The sequence below is a fragment of the Chionomys nivalis genome, chromosome 20, assembly GCF_950005125.1.
Source record: "Chionomys nivalis chromosome 20, mChiNiv1.1, whole genome shotgun sequence".
Taxonomy (NCBI): domain Eukaryota; kingdom Metazoa; phylum Chordata; class Mammalia; order Rodentia; family Cricetidae; genus Chionomys; species Chionomys nivalis.
This window is the reverse complement of record NC_080105.1, coordinates 24,339,708-24,365,719: the sequence shown is the minus strand read 5'-3', so window position 1 is coordinate 24,365,719 and position 26,012 is coordinate 24,339,708. Positions and strand designations below refer to the sequence as shown.

Genomic DNA, 26,012 nt, shown 5'->3' with positions numbered 1-26,012 from the left:
TCATCGTGAGACTTGGAAGCATACAACACCAGATGCCATCTGGTTTCCCCCCTTTCAGCACCATAATATACCTGAGCCATATCAGTGGTTTTCAACTTACCTAATGCTGCGACCCTTTAATATGGTTCCTCATGTTACGGTGACTACCAACCATAAAATTATATCGTTGTTACTTCATAATTGTAATTTTGCTATTGTTTTGAATTGTAATGTAAAAGCCTGTTTTCTGATAGTCTTAGGTGAACCCCTTAAAAAGGTCAGTTAGCCCCATCAAAGGGGTCACTGACCCACAGGTTGAGAACCTCTGAGCTATATGTATCATTTTAAACTATTGTACCTCAATATCATCTACAGCAAGATGGCAGCACGCAGCCAACACTGCTCGGCCATCCTGAAAATACCATTTTGCCAGTTCATTAATGACTTTGTGTAGGATCCTAGAAAGAAAAAAAAATAGTAATCGGTATTAACTTAGTAATTCTATCACAAATGTAAATTAATGTCCTTTTAAGGCAATTAAGAGAACAAATAGTTCAGTTCACATTCTTGCTTTAGACTTAACCCTGATTTAAGTCAGAAATCAGTCTTTAAGAAAGTGTGATATAAAGCTCTTCCCAGTCTTGGTTCCCACAAGTACCCACAGGAAGACTTGGGGAGTCAAGACATGATTGTGTTGTCTACCATTCTGCATCGAATAATTTGTAACAGCTATAGGCTGACTTTAGAATAATCAAGGTTGAAATGACATTTTAAAAAATTTTAGTTAATATCAACGATGTGACATGTACCTATCTTTAACATGCCAAGTTTAGAAGAAGGAAAGCAAAGAAAATCAGCTAAGATACACAAAAAAAAAAATACTTGTTTATCATTTCAGTTGGGACTGAAGAGATGGCCCAGCTGTTAAGAGCTCATTTCCGAGTGCACTTCCCAGCAACCACATGGTGGCTCACGACCATCTGTAATGAGACCTGGTGCCCTCTTCTGGTCTTCAGGCAAACATGCAGACAAAATGCTGCATACAAAAATAAACATTTCACAATTGTTTGCTAAATAGCGGGGAGCTTAAAAAAATGTACAGTATTGTCCTGGAAAATAATAGGAACCATTAGAAAGATCATAGGAAAGACAGATAAGCAAATCAATTTCAGGAAAAGGTTGAAAGTCTACAAATTTTAAGCCATAACTTTTTACAAGGATTTCTTCTTTAAAAGAAGAATAAATCATATTCTAGGCACTAACACTGGGAAATGTGGTTACTAGAGATCTTGGATATTGGGTATTCTGCTTTTTAAAGCAGAGCCACTCCTCCTCTACTACATGTCTTCCTCTGTCCCATTGCTCTCCCCCTGGAAGTGCTGAGCGTGCAGAGGCTGTATCTCCCTGCCTGCCAGTTTTTCCTTCATAGGGATGGATGTCGTCATGGAGCTAGATAATGGAAGGAATGCATTTGGACATTAGAGATCAGTGCTCACTCCACAAAAAGAGGCTGAATGACCTCATTTCAAAACTTCTAAAGGGAAAACAGCCATAAAATAATGACCTGAAACAAAGGCACATCACTCACTCATTAAAATCTTCTTTGTACATATCATCAGAATATGAAGCTCCGTCAGGTGGAGAAACATGTAAGGGTTGCATATTTCCTTCACAGGCAGCCTAGAATTCAATTGGAGTTTAATTAATCATTAGTTAATTACTGGTATCCAACTTCAGGTTATTTTTTAAAAGATGATATACTTACCCTTCTGTGTGTGGGAGTGGGAGGGTGTTTGTGTGAATCTGTGTGTACAGGTGTATGGGCATGCAGAAAATAACGCTTTAGGTGTCAGGTTTTTCCTTCCACCTTTCATTGATGCCCAGTCTCTCTAGTTTCTGTCACCACAATGCACTGCATATTCTGGCTTCTGGCTGGTTATCTTTTCTCAGCTGCCCATTTCACAGTAAGAGTACTTGGGTACAGATGACAAGAACAATCACATTGGCTCTGTCAGTGAGCTTCAGGAGTCAAACTCAGGTTGTAGGGCTTTGTGTGGAAAGCACCACCTTCTGGACCTTGAGCCTACCTTCTGGACCCAAGCTATTGTTTTGGACAAATTATGCTTAAACTGTGCTTGCAGTTTATAGCATGCTCTGTAAACAACCTTAGAATTTAGAAAGGAGACAATATTAACTACATTGTGAGTACCAATATCAAATGTCAACTAACTGATTGAAGAAACGGTTGTTTAACCTTTAAGTGAGACAATCAGAGCAGAGACAGCTGCAGGTAAAGATCCGACTGTTTGCCTATAGTCTAGAATAAGTCCAATGTGACCACGCCAGGATAGCATGATTGAAATGTTTGGGCAAAAGGCTGGGAAAGTGTCCTGACTACAGCAAGCCATCTGCGCTTGTCCATCACATGAAGGCAACCTGATCAACACTACTTTCTCTACTCCCCATATCCAGCCACAATGTATTTACCTGGCAAGCTTATGTGATTATACCTGTGCAACAAGCAGAGCTTCTTTAAGCTGACCCCTGGACACAAAAAAATTGACGAGTTTTTTCACATCACCAGTGGCTATGCAGTATGGAATGACATCGTCCTTTTCTTCTTGAATTAATTGGTCAGCTCTCCTAAAGAGATAAAAACTATCTTTATTACTCTAAATTCAATTGAAATCTTAGTTTTAAGGTTTCTCAATTAGACTTATTTTTTTAAAAAATGTCTAAAATTTCTAGGTTTCATAAATACTGAAGTTCATATTTTAAACATAGTAAGGAATATGAATAAAAGCTCTACAAAATGCTTGATTGATTTTCCCTTGGAATGCTTTTAGTCTATCTTCTCCCTTCCTTCCTTCCTTCCTTCCTTCCTTCCTTCCTTCCTTCCTTCCTTCCTTCCTTCCTTCCTTCCTTCCTTCCTTCCTATCCATCTAACTAGAGAAAGGGTCTAGTTTTGAACACAGTATATATCTGAGGATAAACCTGAATTATATTCTTACGACTTCTATGTCCAGAGTGCTTGGATTACAGGCATGTGCCAAATGTTTAATTTATAAGGTTCTAGGGATCGATTCCAGGAATCTTTGTGTTCTAGGCAAGCACTCTATCAACTGAGACACATTTAAGAAACAGAAGGAAAAAATAAGGTATTGACATTTTAAGATATATTTTAATTTTTTTTCCGTATTCCAATCGCTCCTCCTGTCCTATTTAGCTTATTCTAATCTTGCTTTCTCTTTTCTGCCCAAAGCTTTTGACCTTTCAACTCTTTCAAAGAAATTAATATCCTAGTGTGGTCCAACTTTCTTATATGGACTAAAGAAGTAATATTATCTATTTTATATTGCTATGAAAATACCAAGGAAATCTTCAATTTAACAAGCTCTGAGAAAACTAACAATCTCATGTGCTACATATTTTAAGTATGCCTAGATTTTTGTTGGCACTTTGTGTTGTAGTTTAGAGCAGGGGAATGAACTACAATGTATGAGAAACCCACGTGGCAGTTTATTGATGGGAGGGTGAGAAGGGAGGAAGGAGAGGTCTGTGGAGGCCCGCCTCAGAAAGAAAAGAGAAGAGCAAGGAACGGGCAAAGCCTGCTTTTAAAGGGGACTTGGTGCGTGTGTACGGAGACTTGTGCAGCCATGCAATGAATACACAAGGATTACGTGGTGATTTACAGTCACAGGCCCCTGGATCGGCCTATTGTAGTCTTAAGATCTCAGGATAAACATAATAAAACCAAAATGATTTGTAAGCAATTATCTGATTATTATAGTGGTAGATACAAAATTCTTTTATTATTTAGTATAACATAGGTATACGGACTGTTAAGAACTACTGTCATATTTCTATGTTCTTTCTATGTCAATACACAACACTAAGATCTCCCTTTGGACACACACTGTCACTTTACCTCTGCATTAACTTCCTCCAGTATTTCACGGATACTCCAGGTGCAATGGACAAGGCTTTGTCCCACTACAAAGTTGAGCAAGAACAGAAATGTACACATTTAGATGACTTATATAATTCTAAGCAGACATTTTACAGAGTCGTGTTAATAATAAACACTTTTTAGAGTTATCAGAATATCAGGAATATTATAATAAGCTCTTTAATATAGTCCAAAATAGGTAAACATCAACATATTGTAAAATAAAATACATGAAATTGTACTGTTTCAGGGAAAATCCTACTACAAACTTCGAAAGAATTATTAGTTTCTTTTGTTGAATAAATGCATCATTTCTATTGTATAACTTATTGTGGAAAAGCTATTTACTATCATAGCTTTCTTTAAAACTAAAACAATCTGTCATATTTTATAACTTGGACAATATTTAAAGAAGGTCATTCTTAATTCAAAACTGATTATTATTGTCACTTCAACATATGGGTTTGAGGTATAATAAGAAATGGAAGAGAAAATATTTTAAAATATCACTGCATAAATGAAAACTTCACTTTAATTAAGGCTTTCCAGAGTACTGGGATCTATAGTGCAATTAAGGCTAAAAGACTGGTAATTAACTTAAAAATTGAAGTTAAATTTAAATAAGTAATATATTGAATATATCTGTATACATTTTTGTTTGTGTGCATATGCATGATATGCTAATCTTTTTAAAACTGCATACTTAAATCATGTTCATAAACAGTTTCCTTAAATATGTTTTTACTAAAAAACACCTTCATTGTAGGGGAATGGAAGAATAAAAGTTGAAATGTAGATGAGCTTTCAATCCACTAAGCTGTTTCAATAAAAACATAAGTCTTGTAAGTGAGAAAGGGAAAGGCTTTCCTAATTTCATAGCAATAGGTTTCCTGAAATAGGAACTGTTCACAGAGTCATGGTGACAAGTACGTATAGGTCCACTCTGATTCTGAAGAATTCAGGTACAATTCCAGGAGTAATTGAAGCCATTTGGATGTGCACAGTAGTACTATTACACAGCTTCAGAAATAGATTCCCAACTGAGAAAGGGATGTAGGTAAGGGTTTAAAATCTTGTCAGGTGGTGGTGGTGCATGCCTTAAATCCCAGCACTAGGGAGGCAGAGGCAGATGGATCTCTGTGAGTCTGAGGCCAGCCTGGTTTACAGAGGGAGTTCCAGGAAAGACTCCAAAGCTACACAGAGAAACCCTGCCTCAAAAAACAAATAAACAGACAAATAAAAAGCCAAAAAAGGAATTTAAAAACTTCATATACTCAAATACAAACAAACATCAATGAAGAACGCACTGTTCTCCCAAATCTTATCTATTCACTTGACACCCTGACTATAAGGGCTCTGTTGACATTGTAACATTTAATCAAGCAGTCACAATATGAAAAATAAATGATTTTATTACTTTTAAATACTTTTAAGTGCCTTTTAATCAGGATATTTTATTATTTGTCAATTTGCAATTAATTTTTTATCTATATGTATGCCAAAAGTTATAAAAAGATAGGGGTTAAATTGCATTTTGCTCCACTTTAATTTTACTTATGTTATTTATGCATTCCTTTGTTTCAGGTTGATTTTTATTTTTATTTAGGGTTATATGTATGTGTGTATCTATGCGAGTGCAGGCCACACGAGTGTGGGTTATCTACAGAGGCCAGGAGAAGATGCCAGAAAAAATGTGCTTTGTTGCTTTGGTCTCCATTAGAAATTGTAACAGTCCCCGCCACGTTTAAACGCACCCATTGAAGCATTCCTCTTTCAGCCAGGGTGGGATCTAGCTGTGCCAAGTGGAGGAGATGGTACTCGAAGCAAATCAGCCAACACAGACACATCAAAACGGTCCTGGAGTGACTCTCACACTTCATCACAGATGACAATAGCCACAAGGGCTTCCAAAAACCAAGCACGGATGCTTGAAGTGCATACCAACTTTCATGCTCTTGTAGGTCCGCTGTGGGACTGATGTTGCTAGCCTGGAGACCTCACTTCGCTAACTTCCTATGATACAACCTGACACCTGCTTGTTAATTATATAGGGCAAAGTGAACTTCTATATGGAATTAGTTGTGTTCCTACTATGTGGGGTATCGTGTTAGACACAGTACTCTTCCTTTAATCGCACATTACCTCTCCGAGCTCCACCATGAGTTCACAGTATCTCTGAATCTGCCCTAATCTCAGGTGTATTTCAGCAGCTTCCTTCAGCTTTTTCTCCTTAGTAGGTGCTCCAATACCGCCACCAAATTTAGATACCTTGATTGTTGTGAGTTCTTGGGCTTCAGACTAAAGAGAAGATTATAAATAGATCAATGAGTATGAGAACAGGTATTTTAAGAACATGTAATATGGAAATGAAATATTTTAAAATGATATTTTTATCTGTAAAATATGATCGCCTTTATACTGTTTAGAGCAGTCCACAGTGTAAGCACTCTGGAAGCGGTGCATCCCTCTTTCCTTACTCCCTCCCAGTGTGGGTTACCTGGAATCCCAGAGGCCAAAAGTGGTGAGACGCAACTGTTTAGACACACAGAAATGCTTTCCAATGGGAGTGAAAATTACTGGCTCACTTGGGCTGCTATATTGTAGACCTGTTTTTCTAAAACAGTTATCAGATATTTTGTTTGTGACTTAAGGATTCTCTTTTTATGAAGGGAACCATCAAATCTGATTCCTACTATGATTTCCTTGCTGTCTGAATCACTTCTCTTCATTAAAAATGTATAAACTTTTGCTTTGTTGTTGTTGTTTTAGCTTCCAGGGCAGATTTTGTTGTCAATGGTATATATTATCTCAGCGGGTGGTAGCTAATAGTGACAAGGGTACAGCTAAGCTGTGACCCCCTGAGGTAACAGAGTAATGTAAGACTTTTCATGGAGTCCTAACTCAACTTGAAGACTCATGGAATTTAATCTCTACTAACTGTGGCTACCTTATTCTCAAATCATTCGTATTTCCACTGGTCTTACTTATTTTGCCTTCTCAGTGTTTATTTCAGTCTACCAACCACTTTCTTGCTTCAACGGTACAACTTCGGTGGTAGTATACCATGCTTGTGTGATCACTTACTGTTTTAAATTTAACCAGATGTTTCGAATGCATCACCCCTTTGCAGTAATTCTGAGGAAGCAGGCTGTCATCTTGTCCTTTAATCACAGCCACCAGGTTCCACAAATTGTCACTGCCACCTGGAGGCTGGAAGGAATTATGAGATAATCAAAGAGAAATCCGCACACAAAAAAAATCCTCACAGTATTCTAGCCCTCAGAGGCATTACATCATACAGTTAATAAATTAACAGAAAACTAAGTACACATTCTCATTTTTTTATGGTTTTAGCCCCACCCTCTAATATTGTACAGATCATATTAAAATACTGAGCTGCGATGGTTCATGCAAATGGGCTACAGTTTAAAGATAAGATCTTTTCTGATTGTGGTGACTTATTCTGCCTAAAGAGACAATGTTCACTTATAATTTCTATAAACTTACTGATAAACATTCTGAAAACAATCTTAGTTTTTTCACGTGAGGGTTACACGTTAGTTTTTCTGCTTCTTGTTTAACGTCTCTTGACACTTTCCCACACAGTAGAGGAGGGGTGCCTTGTTTTATAGCATTGTCTGAGGAAAAAACACCATTCAGTGAGGACATTTTTCTTAGAGAATATTACTTAAAGATAAAATCAAGTGCATGCACATATTCAATACCAGTGTTCCCGATAATTTCTTCCCAAGATCTGTCTGCCAGAATATTTATTTGTAAAGGGGTGATTAAAGGTATTAATGACCAGAGTCTCACTGTAGAATCACGGGAGCAGGAAGCCATCGTGAAGGGACGACTTGGATGGCAAGTTAAACCTGATGGAAGGAACAAAGGCCTGCTTTAACAAAGGTAAACCTGGAAAAATGCTTTAAAAACATATGCACGCTTTCATTAAACCATAACAGAACTGAAGTTATGAATAAATGTGGGCAATTCAAAGGCTCTCCCTCTTAGCCAACCTTCTACTTGTGTTTAATGAATAAAGGGAGGTAATAAGTTGGTTAGTATATCCTATAAATATAGTTAGAAATGTGTGGTTATGAGAAAGCAACATTTCACTTGGTTAAGCAGTAAGTACACTGAAATTCCATTTGGGTCTATGAAACCTATGAATTAACAGATGAATAAATGAACCTTCTAATTTAAAAATGAAAAGCTCAAGACATTTAAGTGTAGACATCAAAAAAGGATTATATATTTTATTAAAATATTTATTATGTATATGGAATTCATAAATGAGTACTAGAACATTCTACTCCTTCCTCCTCCCACTCCTTACTTCTCAGACTCAGATGTATCTTCTATAATTACTGTTGTTTTATATGAACATATGTGTGTGTTTGTATATACATATAGCCTACTGATCCTATCTAGTGTTGTTCATATATACATGTATTTAGGGCTAGCTACTTTAGATCTGATGACCTACTGAATATTCATCCCTGGAAAAAATAATTTCCCCTTTCTCAGAAGTCACTAGCTGCCTTAACTAGAAGGCTATTAGGGAAAGCAAATGGTTGTGAAGGCAAGGATTTGATCTGTTTTGCCTAGAGCATGTTTTTAACTCTTCATCTGCCTACTTACTCCCAGCAAGGCTTTAGAATAACAGAAAACGCAAATACAAATGGGTAATTTGCTTTCTATTTCAAGATTAGCTGTACTAACAATTGTAATATTCAAGAAAAAAACATTGCCTTCAATAACTCCAAATAAAGTAATGGACAGATGTACTAGCTCATTTTGTGTGTCTACTTGACACATACTAGAATCGTCAGAGGAAGGAGCCTCAGATGAGAAAAACGTTTCGATTCGATAAGATCCAGCTGTACGGTATTTTCTGTAAGGCATTTTCTCATTTAGTGAGCAATGTGGGAGGGCCCAGCCCATGGTGGGTAGTGCCGTGCCTGGGCTGCTGGTCTTGGATACTATAAAAAGGTAGGATGAAGAAACCATGGAAGCAAGCTAGTAAGCAGCTAGCTCCCTTCCATGGCCTCTGCCTCAGCTCCTGCCTCTGAAATCCTGCCCCGTCTGAGGTCCTGTCCTGACTTCCATGATGAACAGCAATGCTGAAGTGTAAGCCAAATAAACCCTTTCCTTCACGACTTGCATTTCGGTCATGGTGTTTTGTCGCAGCAATAGAAACCCTAACTAATATAGTAGATAAGTTATATCTATGCTATTATTAATTTCATATTCTGTAATTTCCTCTGACAAGGGAAGTGACAGAATCCCACCTGCATGTGCACACATATTCGCACATACTATGTATGTACATAGAAACATTCCTGCAGAATGAGCTCCACATGCTATTGAGTGTCATCTTAATAATCTTTGGCTATTTTTGGCAATTCTAATAGTTTTATTAAAAAATAGATGTGTTTTCTCCAATGTGAAATAGTGTCATTTCAAGATGAAATGCTGTGACTTATTTAAAAATACTGCATTGCTCAAAATATAAGCATCATAATTACAACAAAATAACAAATACATGGAAAAAAATTACCATATACATCTGCACCATGATCATACACAGTGTCTAGGCAAACTCCATCTCGAGTATCCCATACTTTGATAGTATAGTCCCAGCTTCCAGATATTAGTAGGTACGGAATCTCTGTATTCCACATTAATCCCCTTACAGGTGCAGAGTGTCCATTGAGAATGTTTATACAAGCATCTTGAGTATAATCCCAGATTCGAATAGAGCTGAAAGACAGTTTTATGTCTATATTATAATTTATACCAGCCGGGTGGTGGTGGCGCACGCCTTTAATCCCAGCACTCGGGAGGCAGAGGCAGGTGGATCTCTGTGAGTTCGAGGCCAGCCTGGTCTACAAGAGCTAGTTCCAGGACAGGAACCAAAAGCTACGGAGAAACCCTGTCTTGAAAAATCAAAAAAAAAAAAATTATACCAAATAATAACATTGTCTTATTAGAACACAATGCTTATTTCTTAAATATTTAAAAAGAATTTGTTGGGATTGGAGAGAAGTTTGGTAGGCTAAGAGCAATAGATACTCTTCCAGAAGATATGGTTTCAATTCTCAGCACTTACAAGGTGGCTCATAACCATGCATAACTCTAATTCCAGGTGATTGAATGCCCTCTTCTGGCCTCCTTGGGCACTAAACATATACAAGGTGCACAGAGGAAAGCAAAGCACCTATGTCTGTAGAATAATAATTTTTTTTTTTTTTTTTTTTGGTTTTTCGAGACAGGGTTTCTCTGTGGTTTTGGAAACTGTCCTGGAATTAGCTCTTGTAGACCAGGCTGGTCTCGAACTCACAGAGATCCGCCTGCCTCTGCCTCCCAAGTGCTGGGATTAAAGGCGTGCGCCACCACCGCCTGGCAAAATAAAAATTTTAAAAGCATTTTATGTACAAGACTTGTGAATTTTCTACTTACAGTGACATAAATGAATATATTAGAGTTTTCTATTCTAACATAGTTTTTCATTTCATTGGTAATTTATCATGAATACCAAATACAGTGTTTTAGAATTTTAAAAAACAATTTTGTTATTATTTTATCAGTTTGTTTTGATTTTTATTTTGTTTTTATTTTTGTTTGGGGAGAGAGAAGAAGAGAGGGAACATGAAGGAGGAGCTGGGAAAGAGGAAGGAAAATGATCAAAATATATTATATAAAAATTCTAATCAAAAGAAGAAAAGATAATCTTTCAGAATTTATATGAATAAGAAAGGAATTAGTATGAACCAGCAGCTCTAAAAAGACTAGCTAGGTTACCCAGGACAATGTTTAAAAGTTAAAGATGCATTAGAAATGTATAAATATCATCCATGCTAATGGTAATTACTACATGGGAGTAAACAACCTGAATTTAGTAAAGGCTTATAAATGTCATTAAAATGAAAATAGCACGTCTTTACAGATTAAATTTTAGAAAATTATGAGATGACACAGTTTTCCATGCAGAATGCAATTTAGATATTGAACTCTATGATGAGAGACTGGAATAGTCTCATGAATAAAAGTATATCCAACTTCATACAGTAATCATACTAAAAGTCATATTACAAATGATTTCTCCTAGTTAGTTGGAATTTAATCCAAAAAAGCAAAGGTGAAAATCCTCAGCTATCCAATAAAAATCTGGAGGTATTATGCACTATGACTTTAATTTATACAAAGTAAGGTTATTGTAAACATAATTTTATCTTCAAAAAGTGATTAAACAAATTATAATCTCAAAAGTAAAAGAAAAATACACAAGATTTAAGAAACTCTTGCCAATAGAAAAAAGTGTAAAATTGTTCTTATTTCCAATGTTTCGCTTTAAGCTAAATTTTATAGCCAGTTTTTATTCCAGTTTTGACGAGAATACAAATGTTTTTTACATTAAACATAAAAATGTTATAAATTATCTCAACTGATAAATATTTATTTCATATCTTTTTAATTTTATAATCATTTTTCTATAGATATTCTTGTTAATAAGCTAGAAATGAGCATTCACATTGAGGAAAATAAATAAGAACATTAAAATCAAGAATACAGTGGCAGTGTCAACAGTATAGGATTTAATTTAGTTTTCAGAACTTATTTTGACTTATTAGTTGTCTACATGTTAAGTGCTTATTTCATATCTCTCCACAAATTGTTATTACAACATATGCATATCTGGGAAACTGTAAGTTTATGATTTAAAGTACAAGAATATTAGAATCCAAAAATACATACCCATCATCAGAACCACTGCAGAGAATTCCTTCCCTCAGAGGACACCACTTAACATGGAAGACTCGTGCTGTGTGCCCACTAAACACCTTCAGTGGCTGACTAGAGCTAGTGGCTACATAGAAGATCCGGACATTTTTGTCTTCACAGCCAGTGGCTATCATGTCTCTGAAATGCCACCCGTGGAATGTTAAAAGATGACAATCAAAGATTAACTGCCACTAACAATTTTTAAAGTATGTCACAGTTCTAATTACTGAAGATGTTCTTCTTGCTTCCTTGATATAAAATATATTAGCTATAATTACACAGCTGCTCATTTGCAGAAACTGAATAGTTGTGTAATTTCTCAGTCTTCATTTTTCATTGGCTGATTTTGTGCTTCTTTTATTATAGACCCTAAGTGGACTTTCAGCATCTCAGGCTTAAAATGTCTTATGCTTCTCAAACAGTACTTTTTCATTTATTTTGTCTTATTCCACCTAAGGTTGAACATAGATAATATCTATCTGGTTCTCAGTCAAAAACTAATTTTTATATTTTTATTTTTATCCTTAATTTGAAATTTTTATACATGCACAATGTCTTTTGTTGTATTTCCCACTTACTCAGCCTCCCTCCTTCTCTCAGGATCGACCTACCCTTCCCAACTCCACATCTTGCTAACAAATTTTGTGTAGAAATGAATTTAAAAAAAAATGTTTCTCTTAAAGAGAGTGTTTGAGGGTCTTCTGGATTCTCTACTATCTAAGGAAGAAGACCAGGAGGAGACCGAATCTTTCATCTATATCTAAAAGGTCGCTGTCTCTAAGACTATACAATACCGATTGTCTTCCAAGATTTAATGAATTTTTTTTATGCTTAAAAAGGGAGCCTGCATTTTTGTTCTACAATCGGTGGGATAATATTCAGGAATTTACCCAGAAGAATGGTGTGTGCAGCTCTGTATTTTTTTTTGTTCTTTGTACTGGGGTTAGAAGCTCTAAGGCCTCACATGTGCTGGGCAAGCCTTTACCTCTGGGAGGGATCTCCGGTTCCCAGACCTGTATTTTAAATGTTCAACCTGACCACAGTATAACAAATATGACTGATGCTGGATATTCAATCACATAGTGAACCTCGAGTTTGCATTTGTATGAATTAAATAAAATCAATCTTGGGTTAGGGGGCCAAGTTAGCAAATAGTTGATAGAAAGTAATCATAGAGAGCCAGAAGGAGTCTGGAAGATGATGCAGAGATGCACAGAAAGTAGGGAGAGACTTTGTGTGGAATGGGTTTTAATTTTTGGAAGGTGGGAAGGGCCATCTCTTTTTCAGAGAAGCAGGCAGAGAGAAAGGATCAGCTAGTTGCTACCTCTCTGAGCTAGCAGGTTTTCGACCTAGCTTTTGGCTTCCAAATCTTATTGATAAATAAAACGAGGGAGATTTAATTAAAATCATTTTTTTGGTGGCAGTCCCCGAGCTGGTGTTGGTGGGAACAAAATTCCCAGCAGGTTTCAGCCTGAGCAGCTGGGCCACTGCCAGAGAAGCGGGACCTTCAGAGCCACAGGTACTGGCTGAACAGCAGCAGACTAAAGCGTAGCCTCTGTTCTGATGGGAAAACAACAGGTGACAGAGAAAAGGCAGACATCATAAGACATGTAACTTCTGAAAGGACTTTGAAGGAATCCAAAACCAACCCTATAAATACCCAAACTGTATAATATCTGGAAAGGGCATGTTGGGATATAAATATTCAGCAATAACCACAGGTCATGAGGAATTGAGTCAGACTGTATTCAGCAATAGTCCAGCTGTAAAAAACTGCTTAGTCCCAACCTGTTACTTCCTGGTAGTGTGTGTGTGTGTGTGTGTGTGTGTGTGTGTGTGTCTGAGGCTCCAAACCCTCTAAATGTGATTCACCTTCATCCCATGGAAAGGTTGGGGCCTCTTGCAATTTCAATATAGTAGTCTCAGCCTGTTGAGACCGATTCTGCTTTTTTGCTTCACTTTTCTTCCAAGTATAACCAGCATTGGTGGTTATGATAGGGCGTGAAATGATAGGGTATGGAAAACACCACCACCACCAAAGCCTCCTGCATGGCAACCTTTGTTGTCAATGATTGCTAGTCTTCAAGACAAGAAATGCGGGGGAATTTCAGCCTGGTCATCAGCTAATTTTGCATATCAGCTAGTTATATGCTAATAAATTCTCTTATTGACTAGAGCATGCCTACTGGAAGAAACACAGATCCATTATTTTGTATTGTATATTATTTGTTTCAGGAAGAATATTTTTAATATTTAAGTATGCTTTCCATATTTAGTACAGGGAAGCATAAGAAAATTCATGGTGTTTTTGACAATATCTAAAGATAGCTTCCATTTAAAACACATTACTTATGTCCTATAAAAGAAGGTTTTAAGCAAAATTATTTGAAATGCAGTCAGTTGGAAGCCCAATTTTACTGGAATTTTACTTGTATTTAATTTTAAATGGAAGTTGATTTTTACAGGATAAGTAGTTCTCATGCAAGCCTGTCTTTCAAATCCACCCACTGAAGTTCTACATCTTGGGAAATTATGCAATGCAGAGGCTGTCGACTGTGTTGGGGGAGGTAGAAAGTCAATGCAGAACTGCTTAGATGCTTAAAGAAATTAGAAAAAGAACCATGTTTGTCTAAGAAGTCACACATTGAATAGGCTCACTTCTAATTTTTATTAGTTTTATTAGCAGTGTGTTTTTCTCCAGTGTATCATAAAATGATTTTGAAGATGGTAAATCGTATTCTTAAGTTATATAAGAAAGCACCATGGTGCTAGAAAAATTCCTGGGAGTCCGCACGGATGACCCCAGCTAAGAATCCTAGCAATATTGGAGAGGGTGCCTGAACTGACCTTCCGCTATGATCAGATTGGTGACTACCCTAATTGTCACCAGAGAACCTCCATCTAATAACTGATGGAAGCAGATACAGAGATCTGCAGCCAAGCTCTGGGCTGAGCTCTTGGAGTCCAGTCAAAAAGAGGGAGGGGCAATTATATGAGTAAGAGGGTTCAAGATCACGATGGGGAATCCCACAGAGACAGCTGACCAGCTCAAGATAGTGGGAGCTCCTGGACTCTGGACTGACAGTTGGGGAGCCTGTATGGGACCAAACTAGGCCTTCTGAATGTGGGTGACAGTTGTGCTTTGTCTGTTTGTGGAGCCACAGGCTTCCTGGTGAATGAGTTGGCATGAGCCCAATCTCTATGGTGGGATGCCTTGTTTAGCCTTCATGCTGAGGAGAAGGGCTTGGTCCTGCCTCAATTTGATATGCCAGGCTTAGTTGCCTCCCCACTGTAGGCTTTACACTCTCTGAGAAGTGGGTAAGGTGAGGAGGTGGGGAGAAGCAGGAGGAAGAGTGAGTGGGGTAACTGGTTGGTATGTAAAGTGAAAAAGAAAGAGAGAGAGAGAGAGAGAGAGAGAGAGAGAGAGAAGAAGGAGGAGGAGGAGGAGGAGGAGGAGGAGGAGGAGGAGGAGGAGGAAGAAGAAGAAGAAGAAGAAGAAGAAGAAGAAGAAGAAGAAGAAGAAGAAGAAGAAGAAGAAGAAGAAGAAGAAGAAGAAGAAGAAGAAAAGAAAGTACCATGGACTACAAAGAGCCAAAACAAATGGACAGTTACGGTGCTCCTCATCTGCCAGAAAAAGAATGTAATATCCAAGGAGAAAAGGTATTATCTATGGGAGTAGCTTTAAAGTTCTGTTTCCAATCTCTTAAATACAATTATTATTTGGAAAAATGAACTTACTTGTTGTTTTGACTCCAATCACAACCGAACACTGCAGCTGGGTGTTTGTACTTGTGTAGAAGTTTACCATCAATTGTTCGGATGATACTAAAATTAGGTAAACAAAGTCATAATTGCCACTTTCAAAGGTCAGTATTCTAAGATAAAAGCCATCTCTGAAATTGCAAAGAACATTTAAAGGAAAAAGTGGTGCTAGATGTGGGGGCACAGGAGACATAGGGATAAAGACGTCTGTGAGTTCAAGGCTAACCTGGTCTAGGTCAGTGAAGGTTATACAGAGAGACCCGGAAACACACACACACACACACACACACACACACACACACACACACACACACACACGAGTCAACCATGAGAAGCTTAATAGAAACAGACCACCCAAAGGAAGTTCTTCCCACCATTATCACCTGCCATTGTAGGTAGGACTCAGCCTTGATAAGCTTAATGGAGGCCTGGGTCTTAGTAGTTTACCCTGAAGCAATACCTGGTTGCAGGAAGGACCACAAACTGAGATTACCCAAGAACCACCAAAAAAACATACCATCCAAAGGAAATTCCTAATGTTCCAACCTTTGTAAATAGGATCACCTTCCATCACACACTCACCAAGAGACCCCCTAGACAAATGTCAGCCAATCAGGGGTCCTGAACCTTAGAAATCCCTTACCCCCCACCTTTACTACTGTAAAAACCCAACTCACACTGAGCTCGGGACTCCCCCATTATTCCAATACGTTGGACACAAGGAGAGACCGAGTTTGCAAACTTGTATAAAATAAAGGCTCTTTGCTTTTATATACGGGACTTAGTCCCTTGTTGGTTATTGGGGGACTTTGCAGATCTGGGCATAACAACACACACACACACACACACACACACACACACACACACACACACACAAATGATGATACCTATTACAAATCTACTTCACATAATATGAATTACCATAATCCATTTAGATCAAATTATAGGTGATAACGGATTCAAAAGCTTGGTGGCATACCTTTGGAATCCCAAACTTGGAAGGTGGCGGCAGGAGGATCAGAAGTTCAAGGTCATCCTCAGCTACGTAGGAAGTTGAAGGCCAGCCTAAGCCTTAAAAGACCCTGTTTCAAAAAAAACAAACTCTATATTTGGTTCATTTTTTATTTTAAAAAGGTTTTGAATTGCATTGTTCTTTAGCAATGATATATAACACTAATACAGCATGTGCCTATGGGGGGATTTAAATAAAATTCATAAAACAAAATATACAACGGAGATGACCAAAGGTGTCCTTTCTAGACAGATTAGCTTCATACTATCAGATATAGTACTTACCAAAAACCATCGCCACTGCAGGTTGCTATTCGTTTAGAATCTTTATGACTCCAGGCAATGTAGAATATTCCATTTTTTCCATGCTTGAAAAAAAATATACAACAGTTGTCAGTAAAAGTTAATTAACCCCTTTTAAAACTTTAGTTATTTCTAGAAATAATTTTTATTAGTAACTTATTCTAGGTAATACCAACATAAATATTAATGCCAATGACAGAAATCTGAATATATATTTATATATACACAAAATTTTTATTTCTGTGTGTGGTGTGCATGATAAGTGTATGTTCATATATGTGCATGTATGCCATGACAAGTGTTGGGAGCAGTGAACATCCAGATCCAGGATTTCTTGTAAACAACTTGTTTACCTCTGAGCTGAGTGCGTACAGCTGCACTGAGCACAAGACCCTAAGGAGTTCCTGATTGCAGGGGAGTGGTTTCTGGTGTGTTTGGCTGGGGCATGGCTATCCCTATATAAGCCGCCCCTGGACACAGTAAAGGGGGCATTTTTGGGGCATTTTGGCATCAAGGATGACCTGTGTCTCTGTCTGTCTGTCTTTCTGTGTTTCAATCTCCAGCCCCTTGCCTAGCTCATGAACGGTATGGTGGCGCATAGAGCGCAGAAGGGCCTCATGGACCGCAGACAAGTATACCGTTTTTCATGCACATGCACGAAACCCATGTTCTCCACTTTTGTGCCAAGCAGTTTATCTACTTGGACATCTCCCCAGTTTTAGGTTCATAGTGGGCCCCCAAGTAGTAGTGCTGCTGGCCATGTCCTAAATGACAGTGTAGGCTCAGCTCAGGCTGGACTCTGATTGGATAAACAGGATAGCTACTTAAAGTCAGCATTCCTGGAAATCTCCCAAACTGGGCTTCCATTTGTCAGAAGCCATTACTTCCCTTATCCGCCTCTGCAGCTGATTGCATCCTGCAATGGGAACTCTCGCTCCTATTAGCTCAAACTAGTCCACAACAGATCAAAGTCCTACAACTAGTTCCGAGGCCATAGCTCCCAGGCCATTCTGTCCCACTCCCACTAATCTGTCTCCTAGGCTGTTCCAGCTTACAGGCTCCCTCCTCCACACAACCTCTCTTTCATCATCTGGCTCTCCTTGCAGTTTTGATAATCTCTTTGTCTTTCCCTAAATATATGTCTCTTTCTTTCTTAATTACTATACTTAAATCTATGTTGAAATCATACACACAGAGAGACTTCAATTTGTTTCAACCTGACGGGCAGCAGATTATCTGTAAAGGCACATCTCAGCGTGGAGCTTTGCTTCCCAATCCTACTAACAGGACAGTTGTAGAGCTTGTCATGGAATAATAGAATTTGTACAGAGATCAAAGCCATTGTAAAGTCCAACTTCATCATTTTGTATGTGAAGAAACAGGGTTATGCCAATAAATTGAGTCTATATCAAGAGATACTGCTAACAGAACCATGTCTTGTAGTAAAGCTATTTCTTCAGTCAGGCCATTGCCATCATAAGCCATTTTTGTTGACCTACCTTGGTCCATATGTCTGGAAACAAAGTACGTACAATTCAGTGATGGTCAGGTCTACATTAATGTTAATGATGCTGTTAATACTCCCTCCTAGAAGAAGTGACTAGGTCCTCCTCACTCCTGTCTCAGATGCTTATGTCTTAGAGCCTACTAGAGTATACATGGGGGGTCGATGGACTAGGGAAGGGTCTTTGGTGACATTTCTACAAGGTGAGCCAAGTTAGATGAGGAAACTTCTCAGTGGTATACCCATTTTGAGTGAATACTTGCTCTTTACATAACCACGATAGATCCCAAAGTTTCACAGGCTGAACTTAGAATTCTGTTTTGGATGCTTGGGCAGAAAATTCTTCATGATTTTATAGAAAATGTCACAACAACAGGTAAGTTAGTCTTCTACCCATTATTTAATATTTGCTTAGATTTTGTGAGAAGTATAACTTAAAATTCTTTGGAATCTGTGGTGCAATTTGAGATGAATTTTTCTAAAATCAGTTGTAATTCTCAAATTCATCCTGGATCAGCCGTAGTTCTTTGTAGTTTCTTTTAGTTGGGAAAGCATACATACCATTATAGAGATGAAACATTTACATGATGTGTATTAAGACGTAATGTGATTCGACAGCAGGAAGTTATCTTACCTCATTAAATCGCTGTATCATTTTGCCCTTTTGAACATCCCAAATAAAAGCACCATTTCCGGAAGTCGCACCCGCAATGCAATCGGAATCACCTTAGGACACAAGTGATTGGAGATTATACATTTAATATTTTGTACCAATGTAATTCTCTTTTAAAATGTAATTTCTGATCAGGTGGTTGCAGCACATGTCTTTAATCCCAGCACTCAGCAAGCAGAGATAGGTGGATCTCTGTGAGTTCGAGGACAGTCTGGTTTACAGAGCAAGTTCAAGGACAGGCTCCAAAGCCAAACAGAGTCCTGTCTTGGAAAAAAAAAAACAAAAAAACCCCAAACCAAACCTAACAAAACAAAATGCTAAAAATGTAAGACTTTAAATTTATTTAAGAATTACAGTTGATAATATTTTTTTATTTCTGTGGGGAGAGGCATGTGCATGCTTTGGAACTTGGAGGGAGGTTTGTAGGAATTGGTTCTCCCAGTCTATATTGCAGGTACCTGGAGATTCAACCCAGGCCACTGCGCTTGGCAATAAACTCTGTTACCCAAACAGCCACCAACTGGACCCATAGTTGACAATATTTATAATGGAAATTTTGCAAAGTATAATTATAAAAATGTCATCAATGTGTCAACTATGAAAGAGAACAAATCAATGAATATATTGGCTATATAACTTCAATAGTTACATGGTCAATTTATTAAGTCTATATACCTCCTACTAAATTTTTGGGACAAATATCTGATAACATCTTGAGATCAATAAAAATTCATAATAGAAGTTGAAAAGACAGGAATGGCTCTATTATCAAGCCAAGTACTATAGTCTTAATCTGCCAAGTTATCAGATGCTCCTAAGTATTCTCTGAATGTATAATATGTTTACTAATCATATTTCCTAACTATCAAGTAATATTTTATTGATTAGGAAAATATATTTGTAAGGTGATAAAATTTTTAAAAAATCAGTTGAAAATACGAACAATACTTCTTTTTAAAAAAATGAAAAAAAATACACAAAAATGAAACCACTGCCTAGAAGTTTTTATTTTCACAAATCTGAATCATAGGAAAATTTTCAGGAAAAATTTTTATCATGCAAAATCAGTTCATCTTTAAAAGCAGAGCTCTATAAATACAGCCAAAATTAGATAAATTCAAATCATGTATATTTACTGTAAGTTTTCTATGTGGCTGTTATTGTAATAGCCCAGGAATCAAAGTTCTTTTGCAGGTGAGCTATGTTACAGCCTTACATCTCACAGATGTAATAATAGTAATAATAATAATAATAATAATAATAATAATGCTATTAATTTGTCTATTACAGCCACTTGGAACAAGATTAAATCTGGATGAAGAAGATAAATTTGAATAAAATCAGGAAAGTCACTTGATTTCATTCTGAATTTTAATAAAAGGAAGTCTTACCTGGAGCCCATGAAAGCGCAAAAATCACCCCTTCATTACCAGGAGACGTATACAGGGCTGTTAAGGTGTTTATATCCCAGACTTTTATAGTGCCATCATATGAAGCTGTTGCTAAAAGATTCGGATCATCAGGTTTGAATTTGCAGTCAAATATAGTTTCCACATGGCCCTAGAATTCATTATTTTTTTTAAAAAGTCACATATGGAGGAACCCCTTATTAATAAAGCACAATATATAGTAAAATTTACACATGTACAGTGACAAGAACATACATAAGGAGGTAATTTGCAATATTTATACTTAAGGTATTTTTTCCTGTGGCTGTGCTTTCACATTTCAGCTTTGGAAACCTGAAACCTCACATGGCAAAATCAAATATTTCTTGTTCCTTTGTGCCAAAAGGAAAAGATATGTCCGAGAGAGAAAAAATAGAATTTTTCTTCATTTCAAAGCCTTGTTTTGAAGGTTTTGATGCCCAGTGAGGCAGTAACCAGAAGGAGGCATCCCAAATGCTAAGTAATGCCTGAGAGTCGGGCCTCGTCAACAGATTGACATGTTGGTATTATTCAGAAGCGGTAGAAATTTCAGGGGTTACGGTCTCATGAACAGATGTAGGTCTTGGGGGCCCTGTTTAGGGTGTATCTCTTTCGTTCCCCCCACACTACCTCTGCTTCCTGGTGGCCAAGAGCACATGCCAGTCATTTTTCTTTCAATAATATACTGCTGCACGCTCTCTCCTTCCTTCTCTTCTGTGGAGCTAGAGACTAAATCACGTCTCAAACACAACACAAACTGTGTACCAATGGGCCACATCCCCAGCTTTTTGTTGCTGTTGTTATTCTGTGTTATTTTCTACAATGTTTTAACAACAAAAACATCAGCACGTTATTACCTACAAAATAATGTTCAGCAATACTGAATCACAGGTGTATATAAATATCACAGATCTACAGAAAATAAGCATGGTGACTAACAGAAGGGAAAACTGAAGCCATACCAGTTCCCTAAGAAAATCCCACTTCCTGGCTCCCATGTCATAAAGTCCAACGCCACCATCCAGGAAACAGCACACCACATGACCAGGAGGAAGAGAAAATGCTTGATTCTGTGTCGCATTCGGGGGTGGGTCTGCTTCACTTGTTGAAGATGTATAATGATTTTTGTTTGGAGACCGGACTGAAACTAAAATAGGAAGGAACAATAATAATCACTTTTCCCTAGAATGAAATTACAGGACTTAATTTATATTTCAACTTTCCGCTTTCTTCTAATTTCATATCTATCAATGAGCACAATTTCTAATTCCTCAGAATCAGCAAAAATATGGAAATATGAACATAAAACTTGATTATGTTAAAGAAGTGCGTACAAGTACAGATAAATCAATAAGACTGAAAATTAGTCAGAAATCTTATCCTTTTTAAGAATATGTTGCTTGTTATCTCCCCAAATTAAAATATGATATTATTATTTTAAAAAAGTTTTCTTTCCAAATACAGCCAGAGTAAGTCAGAAAAGACAGCTCAACAGTTAAGACAATCACAAGAACTAGAGTTAAAATTCAATCACCTATGTAACAAATCTGGATGTCCCACAGATATATGAAGCTCTGTCTCTAGTGGATCCAATGCCCTCGTCTACCTCCCCACATAAAGCCATGCACACATGTGCATATGTACTCCACAATCACATGAAGAGACATCTATCGCACACACCAAAATAAAATGAACAGTACAAAAGCTTCATACTCAACCACGCACATAGGTGATGTTTTTCTGTCAACGCGAATAACTTTATGAGTTAATTTTCAGGTTGTGAGAATTGCTCCTATTGATTGATGCCATTGTAAATTATCGGTACAACCTATTATTAATTACTCATTGAAATATGCATAAGTACTTCTTAGTATTTTATTTTCTGTTTAAAACATAAGAAAGTTCTTGTTGCATTCAATATGGATGTTGTTCATTTCTTTGATCCTGAGAGTGATCAAAGAATGGATAATAACAAAACAGGCATTTGATAGTAATCAGTTTAGTTCAACGACATACAGTATGGGTGAAAATTAACATGATCCATAATATTTCTTGAATATTTTAATTATTTCAAATCATGTGTGGTCTTGCAAACTTTCTTCATCAATATCTTAGAATTCTTGTAGTTTATAATTAAATGTCCTTATTTTTAAATTTCATTTCATAATAGTTCTTAGTTCATGGTATTGTATTCAATGCAAAATAAGAAAATAAGCCTGCAAGTCTGCCTAACAACAGAGTATTTGAAAGATGCTACTGAAAAATGACAATATTAATATGGGCTGCTTTACAATTTGGGGCTTTTTACTAATAGACATGGTGACTTTTATAGTCAGAAAAATCTGAAAGAAAAGGATTATGAAGTCTAAATTTTTCCCACAATATGAAAATTCATAATGACAGAACAAAGAAAGTAATGCTGACAGAAAAAGCACATAGAAACAATGTGCAATGTGCTAGCTAGCCTCTCAAATATCCTCCTCCTAATTCTTCTAAACCTAGCTTCAAATCCCTGAAAAGTTGGGATTCTACAGAAACATTTAAGTTTACCAAAATGGTTGGGGTTCAAGTATAGTAACTTTGAACTATTTATCAATTTTATCTAATTCTCTGAATTATAAAAAAAAATAATTTGAATAGTCATTATTAATTATATTTATTTGTATCAAGAAAAATAGACTCAATTAAGGTGGAAATGACTATTCTAGATTAGTGTGTGTGTGCGTGTGTGTGTCTGTATATCTGAGTGTACACTACATGTGTGCAGGTGCCTGTGGAGGCCAGATGAAGGTGTCAGATGTCCTGAAGCTGAGGTTACAGTGTAGTGTGTGAGCTGCCTGAATTTTAGTTTTGGGAACTGAACTCAAGTCCTCTGAAAGAACAGCAAGCTCTCTCTTAACCACTAAGTCCCAATCCTAGATTATTGTTTTAATCAAAAGCCCCATGACAGGCTGTTCAATACGCTATGGTAATCTGTAGAATCCTAATTATTCTGTGGATTTGGTGGCTTCTTTAGCATGGATATTTTCAAAGATAATTTTTTAAAGTGTTTTTCAGCAGTATAAAATATAATACATTTATATTGTGATATAACTTTATGTGCAGAAATATGATACTGTGAAATAGTAAAACTTCTATTTTTACTTACATTTCTTCTTTGGAGGAGAATTAACTATATGTAAGCAATGAAATCCCGTTTTCTTTAATTTAAAATTATCAATAGGTGTTGTTCTTGAAACATTCCAAATGCGCAAAACACCCACTTGAGAATCTAGTCAGATCATCAGAAATGCAAATGTCAATATATTTGTTTGATAATAAAATATCCAGTATTAGAAGTAACAACAAAGAAGTCCAGTGGCAGTCACTGGTATCACTGAAATATTAATGATACAATCAAAGAAATGGTTGATAGCCTGCTCTAGTTTCAAATTTGGGACATGCTTATTTTTTATTCCATTACACTCTGTCATGGGGTTAGAAACCTCCTTCCCTCTACATGTCCACTGTGAAGGTCAGATAGGATGATCACAGTCATTCTCCATTGACAACACTCACTCTAGGAAGTGGTCAAGCAAAGAAACTTGTCCACTTCTAACAATAAGCATTCCTTCTATATTAAAATATCCATCAACCACTTATTATCTGCTTTCAGTAAAATAAATCAAACATGCTTAAAAATCAATTAGAGAACTGCTGTCCCCTCCAAACCTCTCTTTAATATCTGGCATGGAGAATAATCTGCCCATGTAATCACACACATATAATATCACCTTATTACCCAGCATTTTTATCAGTGTTTATAAGTTAACAGAATTATAAGTTCACATAACAGTTCTATACTGATGCTCATAATAACAGTATTATTGATAATTACCTACAGAGCAAATAGTATAAATAGATACCAATGACATAATTGGATAATACTTATGACAGAAAGGAATAAAATACTGATCTATGCTACAGCACAGATGAATCTTGGAAATACAATACTGTATTAAGTTAAAGAAGCAAACACAAAAGACCACATTTGGAATGATTGCCTGAAAAGCCCCAAATAGGCAAACTCAGAGGCAGAGAGTAGATTGTCTGTTTATATGCATGTGTGGTTTTCAGGGTGTGGAGAGGAACAGTCTGACTTGGTTATTAGGGGGTACAGGTTTTGTTGGGAAAAAAAATAAACACTCTGGATTGAGATAATGGCCATACAACCCTGAGAATAGACTAGAAACCACTGAATTGTGGTTGAAACAGGTAAATTTTGTGGTAAGTGAAGTTTATATTAATAGTATAAACATATTTAAATTTTTCTTATCTATTATTCATAAAATCTCATAAACTTATTAAAATTTGCTAAGATATATAAATCAGAAATCCATCTATTCTTTTATTTTTTTTAAAAGATCTATTTCTTTATTGTGTATACAACATTCTGTCTGCATGTCTGCCTACAGGCCAGAAGAGGGTACCAGATCTCATTACAGATGGGGGTGAGCCACCATGTGGTTGCTGGGAATTGAACTCAGGACCTCTCTGGAAAAGCAGCCAGTGCTCTTAACCTCTGAGCCATCGCTCCAGCCCTATCATCTATTCTTTATTTAAATTAAAACTGCAAAAGTAAAACAAGTACAGAATCCCACAGACCACTGAGATGAAAAGTAAAAAATAATATTATTTTATGACAAGTAAATGTAACCCTCATGGAATGGTTGACGCTCTCTCCCCTCTTCTCTCTCTCTCTCTCTCTCTCTCTCTCTCTCTCTCTCTCTCTCTCTCTCTCTCTCTCTCTCTCTCTCTGCCTTAGTTAATGGTAATAGCTAGATGTCACATTGTTATGGCTACTCCTAAGTTCTTCTGCCTTCTCACATTTCATTACTCACCTTGATAGGCTCTCTCAGGTGAGCAATATCTTCTACTTTCATTTTTAAATTTGATTGAAAAGACATCACTGCCTTAACAGTGATAAAATCTGATAAAATTAGTGAGGCTAATCGGGATCCTATGAGGAAATTTGATTATTTTCCAAACAGTACCTTTGTTATCTCCCCACACATGGAATCCAATTGGTTGTTGTTTATGCACATATAAACACAGGTACATGTATACACACACACAATATTACAATATAATTTCACACACAAGAAATACGGTGCCTTAATTTTACTTTAATCATGTCAATGACACACTTTATAAACCAGACACTTAGATATTGAGTATTTGTGATGTTAATTAACAAGTTTTTAGAAGTCAACTAACAAAATACAATGTATCTAATTCAGTTAGTGAATATTCACGCTTTCGAACCTTTCAGGAATATGGGTACATTACCTCCGGTTATAAACATGCCTGGAGCACTGGGAACCCAGGCTAAGCACTGCACAGACACCGCTGCGGTGGGAAAACTGAATGTTGTGATGCAATAAAGTGACTCGGAATCCAACAGACGAATGCCATGGTGCAAATTCGCCACCAGGAGATAGTCAGTTGACAGTGGGTCCCACTCCAGGGCTGTCACTGGGTCCTCTTCATCTGTTCCCTCAAGACTCTCGGGTCTCAGAACGTGCTTCTGATGTTTACTACCTATTTTGAAACAGAAAATTGTTTCAAAGCGCTTCA

At 36.9% G+C, this 26,012-nt stretch overlaps 1 protein-coding gene across 1 annotated transcript in view; it reads right to left on the bottom strand.

Annotated features, from left to right (window-relative positions):
* Positions 1-26,012, bottom strand: part of Wdr17 (WD repeat domain 17) — a 76,936-nt gene that overhangs the window by 15,086 nt on the left and 35,838 nt on the right. Inside the window, 17 exon segments of the mRNA XM_057752843.1 lie at positions 338-437; positions 1,568-1,659; positions 2,490-2,622; positions 3,908-3,972; positions 6,071-6,226; positions 7,013-7,138; positions 7,436-7,566; positions 7,654-7,803; positions 9,492-9,694; positions 11,690-11,854; positions 15,455-15,541; positions 16,775-16,857; positions 18,931-19,022; positions 20,361-20,529; positions 21,359-21,543; positions 23,545-23,667; positions 25,725-25,976. Of these exon segments, the coding sequence (XP_057608826.1) occupies positions 338-437; positions 1,568-1,659; positions 2,490-2,622; positions 3,908-3,972; positions 6,071-6,226; positions 7,013-7,138; positions 7,436-7,566; positions 7,654-7,803; positions 9,492-9,694; positions 11,690-11,854; positions 15,455-15,541; positions 16,775-16,857; positions 18,931-19,022; positions 20,361-20,529; positions 21,359-21,543; positions 23,545-23,667; positions 25,725-25,976 (2,312 nt within the window).